General features: G+C 45.7%; 1 protein-coding gene across 4 annotated transcripts in view; it reads left to right on the forward strand.

Annotated features, from left to right (window-relative positions):
• The window catches only part of LOC137532046 (Fc receptor-like protein 5), a 238,957-nt gene that overhangs the window by 48,081 nt on the left and 174,265 nt on the right, over positions 1–16,611 (forward strand). For all 4 annotated transcript variants that reach the window (XR_011023844.1, XM_068252154.1, XM_068252157.1 and 1 more), the window contains one exon: positions 1,514–1,780. Coding sequence is in view for 3 of the 4 variants with exons in the window: in XM_068252154.1 (XP_068108255.1) it covers positions 1,514–1,780 (267 nt within the window). In the remaining variant the exon portion in view is untranslated. The remainder of the gene's footprint in view (positions 1–1,513; positions 1,781–16,611) is intronic.

The following is a 16,611-nucleotide window of genomic DNA, read 5'->3' on the forward strand; positions in this document are numbered from 1 at the left end:
CTGACGCCAGAGTGAGCTGCACAACGCGGCTCACTCTGACGTCCAGATCCAGCACCACCAGGCGTTCCGTTAGGGGGATGTTATGCGACCTTAACGCCCCCTCTAACGCAACGTCCTGGTGTGAAATTAGCCTTAGTTTATAGGGAATTAGAGTATTAAAACAAAACAAAAAATGTATTTGGCTTGAGGAATGCCCTATAAACTATATGAAAGGAACACAATTATGCAATGAGTAAAAGTTTATCTCGGATCCACTTTAAAGGGAGGGTTCACGGTAAAAAAAAACCTACTAATCCACTTACCTGGTGCTTCCTCCAGCCTGTGGCAGGCAGGACGTGCCCTCGACGCCGCTCTCGGTCTTCTCCGGTGGCTCACTCGACCTGGCCAGGCCAGCTTCCAAGTCGGGCTCTTCTGTGCTCCAACGTGCATCTCACGCAGGCGCGCTGACGTCATCGGACATCCTCCAGGCTGTACTGCTCTGCGCGGTACAGTCCGTAGGACGTCCGATGACGTCAGCGCGACCACTTGAGACGCATGTTGTAGCACAGAAGAGCCCGACCAGGTCGGGTGAGCCACGGGAGAAGACCAGGAGCCTCCGGAGCGGCGTCGAGGGCACGTCCTGCCTGCCACGGGCTGGAGGATGCCCCTAGGTAAGTGGATTAGTAGTTTTTTTTTTTTTAACACTGTGGACCCTCCCTTTAAGGGGAAGCCAAATAACTTATCTGTATGTTTTTGGGATATTGGAGAAAACCAGAGTGCCCGGAGGAAACCCACGCAGACACAGGGAGGACATACAAACGCCATCCAGATAGAGTCCTGGCTGGCTGGGATCTGAACCAGAAACCAATTGATGTAAGGAGAGACTGATAACCACTACACCACTGTGTTGCCGTTATGGCATGGGGTTGTTTATCAGTGAGTTAGGCAAAAACAGCTCTGTAAATTTGGATGCCGCCGGCACCGCCATAGGCCGTATTGTGAATTGCAGCTACAGCAGCACTCAGTGATTTGGGTGCTGTCAAAAGACAGAGCCCAAATTTTGATTAAAAAACGCAAAATTCATCCACCAGCAATAGCTGGAAGCAGAATTATGTCTTTCGGCGGTGTGTGCGGAGGGAGAATTGTAATTAACACTGCCTTTTTTCAGCTTTACCCTGCGACCAAATTTCCCGACACCTTAAAGGTTACGTCCAGGCTAAATAAAAATCCACTTACCTGGGGCTTCCTCCAGCCCCTGGCAGCCATCCTGTTCCCCTCGTCGCAGCTCCGGTGAATCCCGGTCTCCTCCGCTGCAGAAGCCAACCTTGTCAGATCAGCTTCCGGGTTGGCTTCTTCTGCGCTCCAACGTGCGGCTCACGTGGTCGCGCTGATGTCATCAGGACTGTACTGCACAGGCGCAGTTATTGGCGGATGAATGGGAGGAGCGTGATGTGAAAATTGCTCTGGTTTTGAAGGGGAAAAAAATGGGATCTTGAGGTGGTTAATATACTGCAATAACATTCCTCTGTTTCAGCTGATATCATCTTACAGAGATCCAGCACCTCTGTCTACGAAGGTCAATCCATAACTCTGAGATGTCACAGCCGTTCTGGCTATAACGGGATGAACACAACATTCTACAAGAACGATGATGAGATCCATGTCTCAACCGATGACCCACAGCTCGTTATTGGTCGATTGGACGGAAATTCCAGTGGAGTCTACAGATGTACTCAGCTATTGCAGACCTATAACAGCACTCTCTTCTCTGGCTCATCAGAGATCCAGATCTATGTAAAAGGTACCATGTGATTTAGGCTCCAGGAAGCTGCCCCCCTTAAAATCAGCACAAATAAAAAAATCCATCATGATTGGTTAGTGCTACGTTTATGCCCATTTGCAAAAATTAAGATGTGTGCTGCTTTCATTTTGAAGATAGTAGCACTTATTTTCTCCAAAACAATACCATCACCCAGCCCCATACAACAACCTACAGACATGAAACTGGTATCGGTGGGTATTGCTGTGTATGTGCTCATTTGTGCTGCAAAAATCATTTTTCTATCTTTTATAGTTTTTGAGATATTCACATTTTTATAAAGGTCAAAAGTTTACTCAGCCTTTGCGATGTTGTAGGGGGGGCTGAGTGAACTTTTGACCTGTATAAAAATGTGAATATCTCAAAGACTATAACATATAGGAAGATGATTTTTGCAGCACAAATGAGCACATGCACATCACTACCCACCCATACCACTTTCATGTCTGTAGGTTGTTGTACGGGGGCTGGGTGATGGTATTGTTTTGGAATTTGTGAATTTGTCCCCCTTACAGGTCAGTAAAGATGGCCAATGAGATGCCAGTACTTCCGGCTTGTAAGCAAATCGTATGCCGTTTGGAACTAGGCCAATCAAATTCATTTCATGAAGGTTTGGATTGGCACATTTCCAATCTGTATAGAAGTTGCTTAAAGTGTACCTGTGATGAATACTGTTGGCAGTATCAACAGAATTACTTTAAACTGCAGTATAGTAAAGCAACCACAAGATGTCACTGTCTGTAGAATGATGTGAAGATCTCTATGGGATTGTGATTTCCTGTATTCATACTGTGCTCCTCTCTGTTCTAAGTAAGCTGCATTTCTTGGTGGTGGTATATAAAATGGTTTATGGTCCAAATATAGCTTCCTTGGTGGTGTCAGTGGACCCCTCCCTCCCCAATATAGCTTCCCTGGTGGTGTCAGTGGACCCCTCCCTCCCCAATATAGCTTCCTTGGTGGTGTCAGTGGACCCCTCACTCCCCAATATAGCTTTCCTGGTGGTGTCAGTGGACCCCTCCCTCCCCAATATAGCTTCCCTGGTGGTGTCAGTGGACCCCTCCCCAATATAGCTTCCTTGGTGGTGTCAGTGGACCCCTCCCTCCCCAATATAGCTTCCCTGGTGGTGTCAGTGGACCCCTCCCTCCCCAATATAGCTTTCATGGTGGTGTCAGTGGACCCCTCCCTCCCAAATATAGCTTCCCTGGTGGTGTCAGTGGCCCCCTCCCTCCCCAGTGGGGCAGGTAATGTGCTGCTTATAGCGGGGCATTTCCTGGCACAGATTTGCATTGTTGAAGTCGCCCAGGATGATGAACCCATGTCTATCTCATCATGTCACATGTCCCTTTGGGTATCCTTTTAGCCAAGCAGAGCAAAGGACAACAAACTCAAGCCATGTGACAAAAGTTTTTTTCTCTAAAACCTAAAGCCCGATACACATTCACTTTTGATTAGCTAATGATTGACTAATTATACCACCTCCATGTAGCATGAGGGCCAACAGATTATTTAGGTAACCCCTCATATGACGTGGAAGTCATAGAATTGGCCAATCAAAATGATATTTGTGTGTACCAGGCTTAAAGTAAACCCAAGGCAAACCTATAAACAAAAAATATACTTACCTAATAAGCCTCTGTATCCCCTTGGAGGCCTCCAATGTCCTCCTGTAGACCACCACCGCTACCTGGGACTCTCTTGAAGATTGCGACCACCCCGGATCATATCTGTTCATAAGAGCTTTTCCAATATGTTCAATGACCAGGTTCCTTTTCATGTACGAGCACAGCTATGCTGCACCAGTGCAGTAGCAGAGATACACAGTAGGAGGCGCCCTATAGTAACGCCCTATATTTTACTATCAGGTGTGTATATATATATATATATATATATATATATATATATATATATATATATATATATATAATACATATATATATATATACAGTGGCTTGCAAAAGTATTCAGCCCCCTTGAAGTTTTCCACATTTTGTCACATTACTGCCACGAACATGAATCAATTTTATTGGAATTCCACATGAAAGACCAATACAAAGTGATGTACACGTGAGAAGTGGAACGAAAATCCTAGATGATTCCAAAATTTTTTTACAAATCAATAACTGCAAAGTAGTGTGTGCATAATTATTCGGCCCCCTTTGATCTGAGTGCAGTCAGTTGCCTATAGACATTGCCTGATGAGTGCTAATGCCTAAATAGAGTGCACCTGTGTGTAATCTAATGTCAGTACAAATACACCTGCTCTGTGAGGGCCTCAGAGGTTGTCTAAGAGAATATTGGGAGCAACAACACCGTGAAGTCCAAAGAACACACAAGACAGGTCAGGGATCAAGTTATTAAAGCAGGCTTAGGCTACAAAAATATTTCCAAAGCCTTAAACATCCCACGGAGCACTGTTCAAGCGATCATTCAGAAATGGAAGGAGTATGGCACAACTGTAAACCTACCAAGACAAGGCCATCCACCTAAACTCACAGGCCGAACAAGGAGAGCGCTAATCAGAAATGCAGTCAAGAGGCCCATGGCAACTCTGGACGAACTGCGGAGTCACAACTATTAGTCGTGCACTGCACAAAATTGGCCTTTATGGAACAGTGGCAAGAAGAAAGTGTGATGAATAGCGGAAAAGCCGCCGCATGTTCTGACAGTAAGGCGGTTGATTCCGCGTCTGATGCAGCGGTTTGTCCGCGTCAGCATGCGTCTGGGTTGTCTGGAACTGGTGGTGCACATGGGAGGAATGACGTGGGGGCCGCCACGTGTTCTGATGGTAAGGCGGCGGATTCCGCATCCAGTGCGGCGGTTTCCCCGCAGCAACATGTGTCTGGGCTGTCTGGACCTAGTAGTGCACACAGATGGAGAGCTACGCGCGCGCGAGCTGCAAGACAAGCTCTTTATACCAATAGGAGGAAGATGAGCTGATCAGGGCAGTCAGCTGATCCCTGCTCAGTCAGTGATTGGTTGATGGGAGCTGGGCTTCACTGTGGAGCGCTTTACTATATATATATCTCCTGTTCAGTTGCTGGTTGTCTGGCGTTGCGAATGCCTATGTGTTAGCACTCAGACCTTACTCAGATCTTTCAGTGTGGTGGAACCAGGAGGACCTGGGAATCCACACTTAGCCAGTTACTGTATATAATCTGTGTTATTCTCTAGCATAGTTCCAGGGTGTTGAGATCACGGCCCTCACACCCCAGACTAGGAATACTGTATATCATCTGTGTTATTCTCTAGCATAGTTCCAGGGTGTTGAGATCACGGCCCTAACACCCCAGACTAGGAATACTGTATATCATCTGTGTTATTCTCTAGCATAGTTCCAGGGTGTTGAGATCACGGCCCTCACACCCCAGACTAGGAATACTGTATATCATCTGTGTTATTCTCTAGCATAGTTCCAGGGTGTTGAGATCACGGCCCTAACACCCCAGACTAGGAATACTGTATATCATCTGTGTTATTCTCTAGCATAGTTCCAGGGTGTTGAGATCACGGCCCTCACACCCCAGACTAGGAATACTGTACATCATCTGTGTTATTCTCTAGCATAGTTCCAGGGTGTTGAGATCACGGCCCTCACACCCCAGACTAGGCCTTGTTCTGATATCCGTTATGACCTGCAGCTTTCCTGACTATTCTTCTGATCTCTGATTTGGTACTTTGCATATCTGATACTCTGTTGCCGACCCGGCCTGTCTGACCTTCTGGCTGTCACCCCCCGCAGGGTGTCCAGCCTTTCCGCAGGGGTCCCCTGCTCTTCAGAGGGCACACTGCTCCTTATCAGTCAGGGACTCGCTCTCCAGGTGTCCTTGACTGCAGTAGAGTCTTCTCTACTTTTTGGACCACCTGCTACCCCAGTGGTCCAAAGGTTACTGTTGCACCAAAACACTTACACACTCAGGTGTCTAGAGGTTAGACATATTTGATTATTGGCGATTCTGCAGATCCCCAATAATCAGGTATATCTGTATTCTTGGGGATACTGCAGATCACCAAGGATCAGATTCTCTCTCTGGTTGCTGACACCTATCGTTACAGAACGCCAGACCAAAACAATATGGATGCACTTAGCACTCGTCTGGACACACTCACCACCTCGGTGGAGAATCTCATCAGAGTGATGGACGGTCAGCAGGCCCAGATCTCTGCTTTATCTAAGTCACTACAAGTCCTACAGACGACTGTCAATTCAGTGCGATCCCCTCCAGTCACAGACTGAATGTCTGTACCGGAAACGTTTTCTGGCCATAGATCTGACTTTCAGAATTTTAAGAATCGTGTGATGTCATATTTTGAATTGAGGCCTAATCTGTCAGGGACAGAGGCACAGAGACTCACCTTTATCAAAACCTTACTCTCAGGGGATGCTCAAACCTGGGCGTATAATTTACCAACAGGGCATGAAGCACTTAGGTCAGTTGAAGAATTCTTCAAGTCCATGGCCATAATTTATGATGACCCAGACATTGCGTCTACCTCTGAGCGAAAGCTAAAAACCTTGCGTCAAGGCAAGGATCCAGTGGAGGTCTATGCGGCTGAGTTCAGGAAGTGGTCAGTGTCGGCTAGGTGGGGGGCTTTTGCACTACTAGATTGTTTTTTATCGGGGTTGTCAGACGCAATTTTTGGACTGATGTTGGGATACCCTGAACCTAAGACACTTGAGGAAGCAATCTCTCTGGCAGTGCATGTGGATCGTCGGTTACGATACCAAAAGCAAACCCGTGGTAAAGACAGGGTTAGATATGTCTCTTATGCCACGTCCCCACCTACCACACCACCACCTGAGCCAATGCAAATTGGTCACTCCAAATTAACTCCTTCAGAGAAGAATCGTAGGAAGACAGAGCAGCTTTGTCTATACTGTGCAGAGGAGGGTCATATAGTGCGGAACTGTCCCAAGAAGTCGGGAAACGCTGCCGCCTAGGTGTAGTCAGAGGTAATACCCTGGGCGCGCAGTCTTTACCTCTACATAATGATCGTCTGTTACTCCCTTGTTCGGTCACATGGGAGGGTCAGACTGCTTCTACGGAAGCCTTTATTGATTCTGGTTCAGCAGCTAATTTTATCGATTACGAGTTTGCAAAAAGATTGGGTATACCCATGCTTCCCTTGAATCAACCAATCTTGGTCACTGCGGAAGATGACTCTCCTCTGCAGAGTAACCGCCCCTTGCCCCAGACTCCTAATGTGCATCTCAAGGTGGGGGTTTTACATGGAGAGAGTCTGCAAACTTCCCCCCCATCGGGCCTTTGATTGTCCTATCGATCTGAGATCTGGTTGTATGCCGCTCAGAGGTCATCTTTATAATCTATCTGGGCCAGAGAAACTAGCTATGCAGGAATACATCAGGGAAAACTTGGAGAAAGGGTTCATACGTCCCTTTAGGTCACCAGCAGGGGCAGGGTTTTTTTTCGTGAAGAAAAAAGACGGAGGTCTCCGCCCCTGTATTGATTACAGAGGACTGAATAAGATCACTGTGAAAAATCGCTACCCTTTACCATTGATTGACGATTTATTCACACAGGTGACCAACGCCAAGATTTTTTCTAAGCTAGATCTCAGGGGTGCATACAATCTGGTTCGCATCAGAGATGGGGAAGAATGGAAGACGGCCTTTAACACACCCGATGGGCATTACGAATACCTGGTGATGCCCTTCGGGTTGTGCAATGCACCAGCTGTCTTCCAGGAGTTAATCAATGAAGTTTTCAGGGAAGTGTTGGGGAAGTTTGTTCTGGTCTGTTTGTACGATATACTAATCTTTTCGTCCAACCTAGCTGAACATCGCAAGCATGTCAGATGGGTATTAGAGAGGTTACGACAGAATCAGCTGTATGCCAAACTAGAGAACTGCCTCTTTGAGGTAGAATCGGTAGCCTTCCTGGGTTACATCATCTCCACTTCTGGTCTCTCGATGGACCCAGGGAAGGTTTCTGCTGCCCTGGACTGGCCTCAGCCCGTGGGGCTGAAGGCACTACAGAGGTTCCTTGGGTTTGCCAATTACTACAGAAGGTTTATTAAGGGGTACTCTACCATTATCTCTCCTCTCACCAGTCTCACCAAGAAGGGGGCTGATACTCATCATTGGTCACCTGAGGCTCATACAGCCTTCTCGACTTTAAAGAAGCTGTTCTGTTCTGCCCCAATACTGAGGCATGTTGATGTCGCCTTTCCCTTCATTGTGGAGGTTGATGCCTCAGAGGTGGGGGTAGGAGCGGTGTTGTCACAGAGGTCAGGATTGCAGGGCAAGCTACATCCATGCGCTTACTTTTCTCGCAGATTTTCACCTGCCGAGAAAAATTATGACATCGGCAACCGGGAGCTCCTAGCCATTAAATTAGCTTTTGAGGAATGGCGACACTAGCTTGAGGGTGCAGAACATGTTATCACGGTTTACACAGACCATAAGAATTTGGAGTATATCGAGGGGGCTAAGAGACTTAGCCCCCGTCAGGCCCAGTGGTCCCTGTTTTTTGCTAGATTTAGATTTATAATCACGTATACTCCCGGAAGTAAGAATATCAAGGCCGATGCACTCTTTAGGTGTTTTGAGCCTGAGTCAGTGCAGTCTACTGCTCCGGAGACTATCCTGCCTCCAAAGGTAGTCCTGGCAGCCACTGAGACTTGGAGAGATTGGTCAACCACTTTGAGTCCCTATCAACAGGATGTTCCAGAGGGGAAGCCAGAGGGGGTCATGTTTGTGCCACTGCCCTTTCGGTTACAAATCCTACAGTTTTTTCACTCTCACAAGAACGCCGGTCATCCTGGAGCCACCAGAACTCAGGTTCTATTGGCTAGATGTGCCTGGTGGCCTAGTTTGGCGTCTGATTGTAAGGAATTTGTAAGGGAGTGCACGATCTGTGTGAGGAGTAAGCCCTCTCGTCAGGCCCCCGTGGGCACGCTATAGTCTTTGCCAGTCCCCAATGAACCTTGGACTTGTATTTCCATGGATTTTGTGGGTGAACTCCCTCGGTCTGAAGGCAAGTCGGTCATTTGGGTGTTAGTAGATCGTTTCAGTAAGATGGCGCACTTTGTCCCTCTGAAAGGACTCCCCCTAGGCCCAGGAACTGGCTGATCTCTTCATCCAGCACATCTTCCGGCTGCATGGCATTCTGGAAAATGTAGTGTCAGATCGGGGAGTCCAATTTGTTTTGAAATTTTGGAGGGCCTTTTGCCATCAATTAGACATGGAACTCGCATTCTCATCAGGCTACCACCCTCAGACCAACGGCCAGACCGAGAGAGTTAACCAATCCCTGGAACAATTTCTCAGGTGCTATGTTGCTGATGCGCAAACGGATTGGGTAAAGTTTTTGCCGTTTGCAGAGTTTGCGCACAACATTCTGAAAAGCTCTTCTTCTGGGTATTCCCCTTTTCAAGTGGTGTCAGGTAGATCACCTAAGTTTGCTCCTTTGCCAGTCGCATCAACTCCTTTTCCAGCTCTGGAGGACTGGCAGAGGGCCTTAAAAGAGATTTGGGGAATGGTTAAGAGAAACCTAGGGAAAGCTTTCCAAACCCAGAAGAAGCAGGCAGATAAACATCGGTCGGTAGAGTGGAGATTCTCCCCTGGAGATCTGGTGTGGGTATCCACTCGTCATTTGGCCTTGAAACAATTGTCACCCAAGCTAGGTCCTAAATTTATAGGACCATTTCCAGTGGCCAAGAAAAGTAATAATGTCACATATGCTGTTGATCTCCCACCCAGCATGAAAGGTGTGAGATCGTTCCATGTGTCCCTGTTGAAACCAGCTGTACAGGTGGACTCCTCTCCCCCCCCCCCTCCCCTGTGTTGGTGGATGACCAACCAGAGTATGAGATTGAAAAGATTCTGGATTCTCGCCTGGTGCAGAATTCCGTGCAGTATCTGGTCCACTGGAAAGGATATGGCATAGAGGAGAGATCTTGGGTGCCAGATTGCCGCATGCATGCGGAGGATTTGAAGAAAGAGTTCCATGATTTACATCCTGGAAAGCCTGGTGGAAAGTGTCCGGAGTCCACTCCTCGGGTGAGGGTGGGGGGGGGGGGATACTTTGATGAATAGCGGAAAAGCCGCCACATGTTCTGACAGTAAGGCGGCTGATTCCACGTCTGATGCGGCGGTTTGTCCGTGTTAGCATGCGTCTGGGTTGTCTGGAACTGGTGGTGCACATGGGAGGAATGGCGTGGGGGCCGACGCGTGTTCTGATGGTAAGGCGGCGGATTCCGCGTCCAGTGCGGCGGTTTCCCCGCAGCAACATGTGTCTGGGCAGTCTGGATCTAGTAGTGCACACAGATCGAGAGCTACGCGCGCGCGCACGCACTGCAAGACAAGCTCTTTATACCACTAGGAGGAAGATCAGCTGATCAGGGCGGTCAGCTGATCCCTGCTCAGTCAGTGATTGGTTGATGGGAGCTGGGCGGCGTTTTGGAGCGCTTTACTATATATATCTCCTGCTGTTTAGTTGCTGGTTGTCTGGCGTTGCGAACGCCTATGTGTTAGCACTCAGACCTTAGTCAGATCTTTCAGTGTGGTGGAACCAGGAGGACCTGGGAATCCACACTTAGCCAGTTACTGTATATCATCTGTGTTATTCTCTAGCATAGTTCCAGGGTGTTGAGATCACGGCCCTAACACCCCAGACTAGAAATACTGTATATCATCTGTGTTATTCTCTAGCATAGTTCCAGGGTGTTGAGATCACAGCCCTCACACCCCAGACTAGGAATACTGTATATCATCTGTGTTATTCTCTAGAATAGTTCCAGGGTGTTGAGATAACGGCCCTCACACCCCAGACTAGGCCTTGTTCTGATATCTGTTATGACCTGCAGCTTTCCTGACTATTCTTCTGATCTCTGATTTGGTACTTTGCATATCTGATACTCTGTTGCCGACCCGGCCTGTCTGACCTTCTGACTGTCACCCCCCGCAGGGTGTCCAGCCTTTCCGCAGGGGTCCCCTGCTCTTCAGAGGGGACACTGCTCCTTATCAGTCGGGGACTGCCTCTGCAGGTGTCCTTGACTGCAGTAGAGTCTTTTTTTTCTTATTGGACCACCTGCTACCCTGGTGGTCCAAAGGTTACTGTTGCACCAAAACACTTACACACTCAGGTGTCTATAGGTTAGACATATTTGATTATTGGTGATTCTGCAGATCCCCAATAATCAGGTATATCTGTATTCTTGGGGATACTGCAGATCGCCAAGGATCAGATTCTCTCTCTGGTTGCTGACACCTATTGTTACAGAAAGCCATTATTAACAGAAAAGCATAAGAAGTCCCGTTTGCAGTTTGCCACAAGCCATGTGGGGGACACAGCAAAGATGTGGAAGAAGGTGCTCTGGTCAGATGAGACCAAAACGGAACATTTTGGCCAAAATGCAAAACGCTATGTGTAGTAGAAAACTAACACTGCACATCACTCTGAACACACCATCCCCACAGCCAAATATGGTGGTGGCAGCATCATGCTCTGGGGGTGCTTCTCTTCAGCAGGGACAGGGAAGCTGGTCAGAGTTGATGGGAAGATGGATGGAGCCAAATACAGGGCAATCTTGGAAGAAAACCTCTTGGACTCTGAAAAAGACTTGAGACTGGGGCGGTGGTTCACCTTCCAGCAGGACAACGACCCTAAACATAAAGTCACGGCAACAATGGAATGGCTTAAAACAAAACATATCCATGTGTTAGAATGGCCCAGTCAAAGTCCAGATCTAAATCCAATCTAAAATCTGTGGCAAGATCTGAAAACTGCTGTTCACAAACACTGTCCATCTAATCTGACTGAGCTGGAGCTGTTTTGCAAAGAAGAATGGGCAAGGATTTCAGTCTCTAGCTGTGCAAAGCTGGTAGAGTCATACCCTAACTGGCAGCTGTAATTGCAGCAAAAGGTGGTTCTACAAAGTATTGACTCAGGGGGGCTGAATAATTATGCACACCCCACTTTGCAGTTATTTATTTGTAAAAAAAATGTTTGGAATCATGTATGATTTTCGTTCCACTTCTCACGTGTACACCACTTTGTATTGGTCTTTCACGTGGAATTCCAATACAATTGATTCATGTTTGTGGTAGTAATGTGACAAAATGTGGAAAACATCAAGGGGGCCGAATACTTTTGCAAGCCACTGTATATACATATATATATATATACACATATACATATATACATATACATATATACATATACATATATATATATATATATATATATACATATATACATATACATATATATATACATATATACATATATATATATATACATATATATATATACTAGCTGATTGCCCGGCGTTGCACGGGTAGGTATTTGGCTGGTGTCGGCTCCACCCACTCTTTCTAACCCTAACACACAATTACTCAATGACCAAGTTTGTGAGCTTTGTAGTCTTTGGCATCAATAATTTGCATTGAAATGAAAAAATCTGATGGGTTGTTTGTGGCTCCACCCCCTTTTCTGAATTTGAACCCCAGTCACCCAATGACCAACTGTACCAGGTTTGAGGCCTGTGCCAATAACAGTGCAAAAATGGTAGCAATTAAATATTCCCTTGAAAAGCAATAGGTGAAGCTTAATACACTTTTGTAGGCTCCACCCACTTTTCTGAATATTAATTCCATTCACTGAGTGACCAACTGTGCAAAGTTTAAGAACCCTGCCATTAACAGTGTAAGAATGGCTGCAGTTTACATTTTCCCAGTAAAATTTGTATTTGTCTCCACCCACTGATTGCCCGACGTTGCCCGGGTATGTATTTGACTTGTGTTGGTTCCGCCCACTTCTTCTAACCCTAACGCACAAACACTCAATGACCAAGTTTGTGAGCTTTGGTGTCTTTAGCATCAATCATTTGTATATTCCCATAGAAATTAAACAAATCAGATTGGCTGTTTGTGGCTCTTCCCCTCTCCAGCATTTGAACCCCAGTCACCCAATGACCAACTGTAGCAGGTTTGAGGCATCTGCTATTACCAGTATAAAAATGGCAGCAATTTAAATATTCCCCTTGAAAATCAACAGGTGAATTTTGAATGGCTATTATAGGCTCCACCCACTCCCCTGAATATTAATCTCAGTCACCAAGTAACCATCTGGGCAAAGTTTGGGAACCCTGCCATTAACAGTGTAACAAGGCCCGCAGTCTACATTTTCCCAGTGAAATTTGGTTTTTGCTCCGCCTACTTTTTGTAACCTGGACATACAGTCACTCAATGACTAAGTTTGTGAGCTTTGGGGTCCTTGGCATCAATAATTTGTATTTTCCCAAGAAATGAAACTGTTTGTGGCTCTGTCCTCTTTTCTAAATTTGAACCCCAGTGACTAACTGTACCAGGTTTGAGGCTTGTGCCATTAACAGTGCAATGAATGGTAGCATTTTTAATATTCCCCTTTAAAATCAACAGGTGATTTTGATTGGCTTTTTCAGGCTCCACCCACTTTTCTGAATATTAATCCCAGTCACAAGTAACCAGCTGTGCAAAGTTTGAGATCCCTGCCATTAACAGCGAAGAAGGGCTGCAGTTTACAATTTCCCAGAAAAATCTGTTTTTGACTCCACCCACTTTTTGTAACCTTGACACACAGTCACTACTCAATGACCAATTTTGTGAGCTTTTGGCTTCCTGGCATCAAAATTGTGTGAATGGAAGCAGTTTATCCAAAAAAAGCAAATCTGATTGGCTGTTTGTGGCTCCACCCCTTTAGTGAATTTGAACCCCAGTCACTTGATGACCGACTGCAGCAGGTTTGAGGCCTCTGCCATTAACAGTGTAAGAATGACAGCAGTTTCAATATTCCCCTTGAAAATCAATAGGTGAATTTTGATTGGCTCTTGTAGGCTCCACCTACTTTTCCGAATATTAATCCTAGTCCCCCAGTGACCAACTGTGTCAAGTTTGAGAACCCTGCCATTAACAGTGTAAGAATAGCTGCAATTTATATTTTCCCATGTAAAAAGTTAGTTGTTTTTGGCTCTGCCCACTATTTCTAACCTTGACATACGGTCACTCAATGACCAAGTTTATGAGCTGTGGGGTCTTTGGCATCAATACCATTGAAATTAAACAAATCTGATTGGCTGTTTTGGCCCACTCCCTTTTCAGAATTTAAACCCCAGTCTCCCAGTGACTGACTGTACCAGATTTGATGCCTCTGCCATTAAGAATGTATGAATAGGAGCAATGTAAATATTCCCCTTGAAAATCAAAAGGTTAATTTTGATTGGCTGCTGTAGGCACCACCCACTTTCCTGAATATTAGTCCCAGTCACCCAGTGGCCAACTGTGTCAAGTTTGAGAACCCTGCCAATAACAGAATGGCTGAAATCAATCTAAAAAATCAGATTGGCTGTTTGTGGCTCCACCCACTTTAGTGAATTCGGACCCCAGTCAAATAATAATAACTGTATCAGGTTTGAGAACTCTGCCATTAACAGTGTAAGAATGGTAGCAATGTAAATGTTCCCCCTTGAAAATCAATAGGTAAATTTTGATTGGCTGTTTTTAGGCTCCACCCACATTTCTGAATATTAATCCCAGTCACCCAGTGGCCAATTGTGTCAAGTTTGGGAACCCTGCCATGTAAAAAATTAAGTTGTTGGCGCCGCACACTTTTTCTAACCTTGACATACAGTCACTCAATTATCAAGTGTATCATCTTTGGGGTCCTTGGTATCAATACTTTGTATATTCCCATTGAAAAATAAACAAATCTGATTGGCTGTTTGTGGCTCCGTCCCCTTTCTGAATTTGAACCCTAATCACCCAGTGACCAACTGTACCAGGTTTGAGGCATCTGCTATTAACAGTATAAGAATGGTAGCAGCTTAAATATTCCCTTTGAAAACCGAAAGGTGAATTCTGATTGACTGTTGTAGGCTTCACCTACCTTCCAAATTCTTAATCTCATTCACCCAGTGACCAACTGTGCAAAGTTTGAGAACACTGCCATTAACGGTGTAAGTATGGCTACAGTTTATATTTTCCTAGTAAAATTTATTTTTGGCTCCGCCCACTTTTTGTAACCTGGACACACAGTCACTCAATGACCAGGTTTGTGAGCTTTCAGGTTCCTGGCATCAAAAATGTGTGAATGGAAGCAGTTTATCCACCAAGGAAATCTGATTGGCTGTTTGTGGCCCCGCCCCTTTTGTGAATTTTGACCCCAGCCACTCAAAGACCGACTGTAGCAAGTTTGAAGCCTCTGCCATTAACAGTTGTAAGAATGGCAGCAGTATAAATATTCCCCTTGAAAATCAATAGGTGAATTTTGATTGGCTGTTGTAGGCTCCACCTACTTTCTTGAATCTGAATCGCATTCATCCAGTAACCAACTGTGGCAAGTTTGAGAACCCTGCGATTAACAGTCTAAGAATGGTCGCAGTTTACATTTTCCCATTTAAAATGAATGGCTGAAATTTGATTGGCTGTTTTATGCTCCGCCCACTTTTCCTGGATTTGTAACCTCGGTCACCAAGTGACCAACTGTGGCAAGTGTGGGGACTCTGGCTTGTTTACTGTGAGAATGGCAGCCTTTTACATTTTTTCCATTGACTTGAATGGGTGAAATCTGATTGGCTCTTTTTAGCTCCGCCCACGTGTGCAGGGGGGCCGCGAGACCCCCAGAACCTATCATCCCAGGTAGTAAGGGATCTGCATACCAAGTTTCGTTCGGCACATACACACACACACACACACACACACACACACACACACACACACACACACACACACACACACACACACACACACACACACACACACACACACACACACACACACACACACACACACACACACACACACACACACACACACACACACACACACACACACACACACACACACACACACACACACACACACACACCCGATTTTATATATATACAGGATCTTCTCAAAAAATTAGCATAGTGTGATAAAATTCATTATTTTCTGTAATGTACTGATAAACATTAGACTTTCATATATTTTAGATTCAAATATACACAACTGAAGTAGTTCAAGCCTTTTATTGTTTTTATATTGATGATTTTGGCATACAGCTCATGAAAACCCAAATATCCTATCTCAAAAAATTAGCATATTTCATCCGACCAATAAAAGAAAAGTGTTTTTAAAACAAAAAAAGTCAACCTTCAAATAATTATGTTCAGTTATGCACTCAATTCTTGGTCGGGAATCCTTTTGCAGAAGTAGGCAATCAGCCTGTGGCACTGCTCAGGTATTATGGAGGCCCAGGATGCTTCGATAGCGGCTTTAAGCTCATCCAGAGTGTTGGCTCTTGCGTCTCTCAACTTTCTCTTCACAATATCCCACAGATTCTCTATGGGGTTCAGGTCAGGAGAGTTGGCAGGCCAATTGAGCACAGTAATACCATGGTCAGTAAACCATTTACCAGTGGTTTTGGCACTGTGAGCAGGTGCCAGGTTGTGCTGAAAAATCAAATCTTCATCTCCATAAAGCTTTTTAGCAGATGGAAGCATGAACCCACTTTTGAACCAGAAACAGCGGCAGAAGTGCCTGACCTGGGCTACAGAGAAGCAGCACTGGACTGTTGCTCAGTGGTCCAAAGTACTTTTTTTGGATGAAAGCAACTTTTACATGTCATTCGGAAATCAAGGTGCCAGAGTCTGGAGGAAGACTGGGGAGAGGGAAATGCCAAAATGCCCGAAGTCCAGTGTCAAGTACCCACAGTCAGTGATGTTCTGGAGTGCCATGTCAGCTGCTGGTGTTTGTCCACTGTGTTTTATCAAGGGCAGGCTCAATGCAGCTAGCTATCAGGAGATTGTGGAGCACTTCATGCTTCCATCTGCTG

Source organism: Hyperolius riggenbachi, chromosome 9 (assembly GCF_040937935.1).
Source record: "Hyperolius riggenbachi isolate aHypRig1 chromosome 9, aHypRig1.pri, whole genome shotgun sequence".
Taxonomy (NCBI): domain Eukaryota; kingdom Metazoa; phylum Chordata; class Amphibia; order Anura; family Hyperoliidae; genus Hyperolius; species Hyperolius riggenbachi.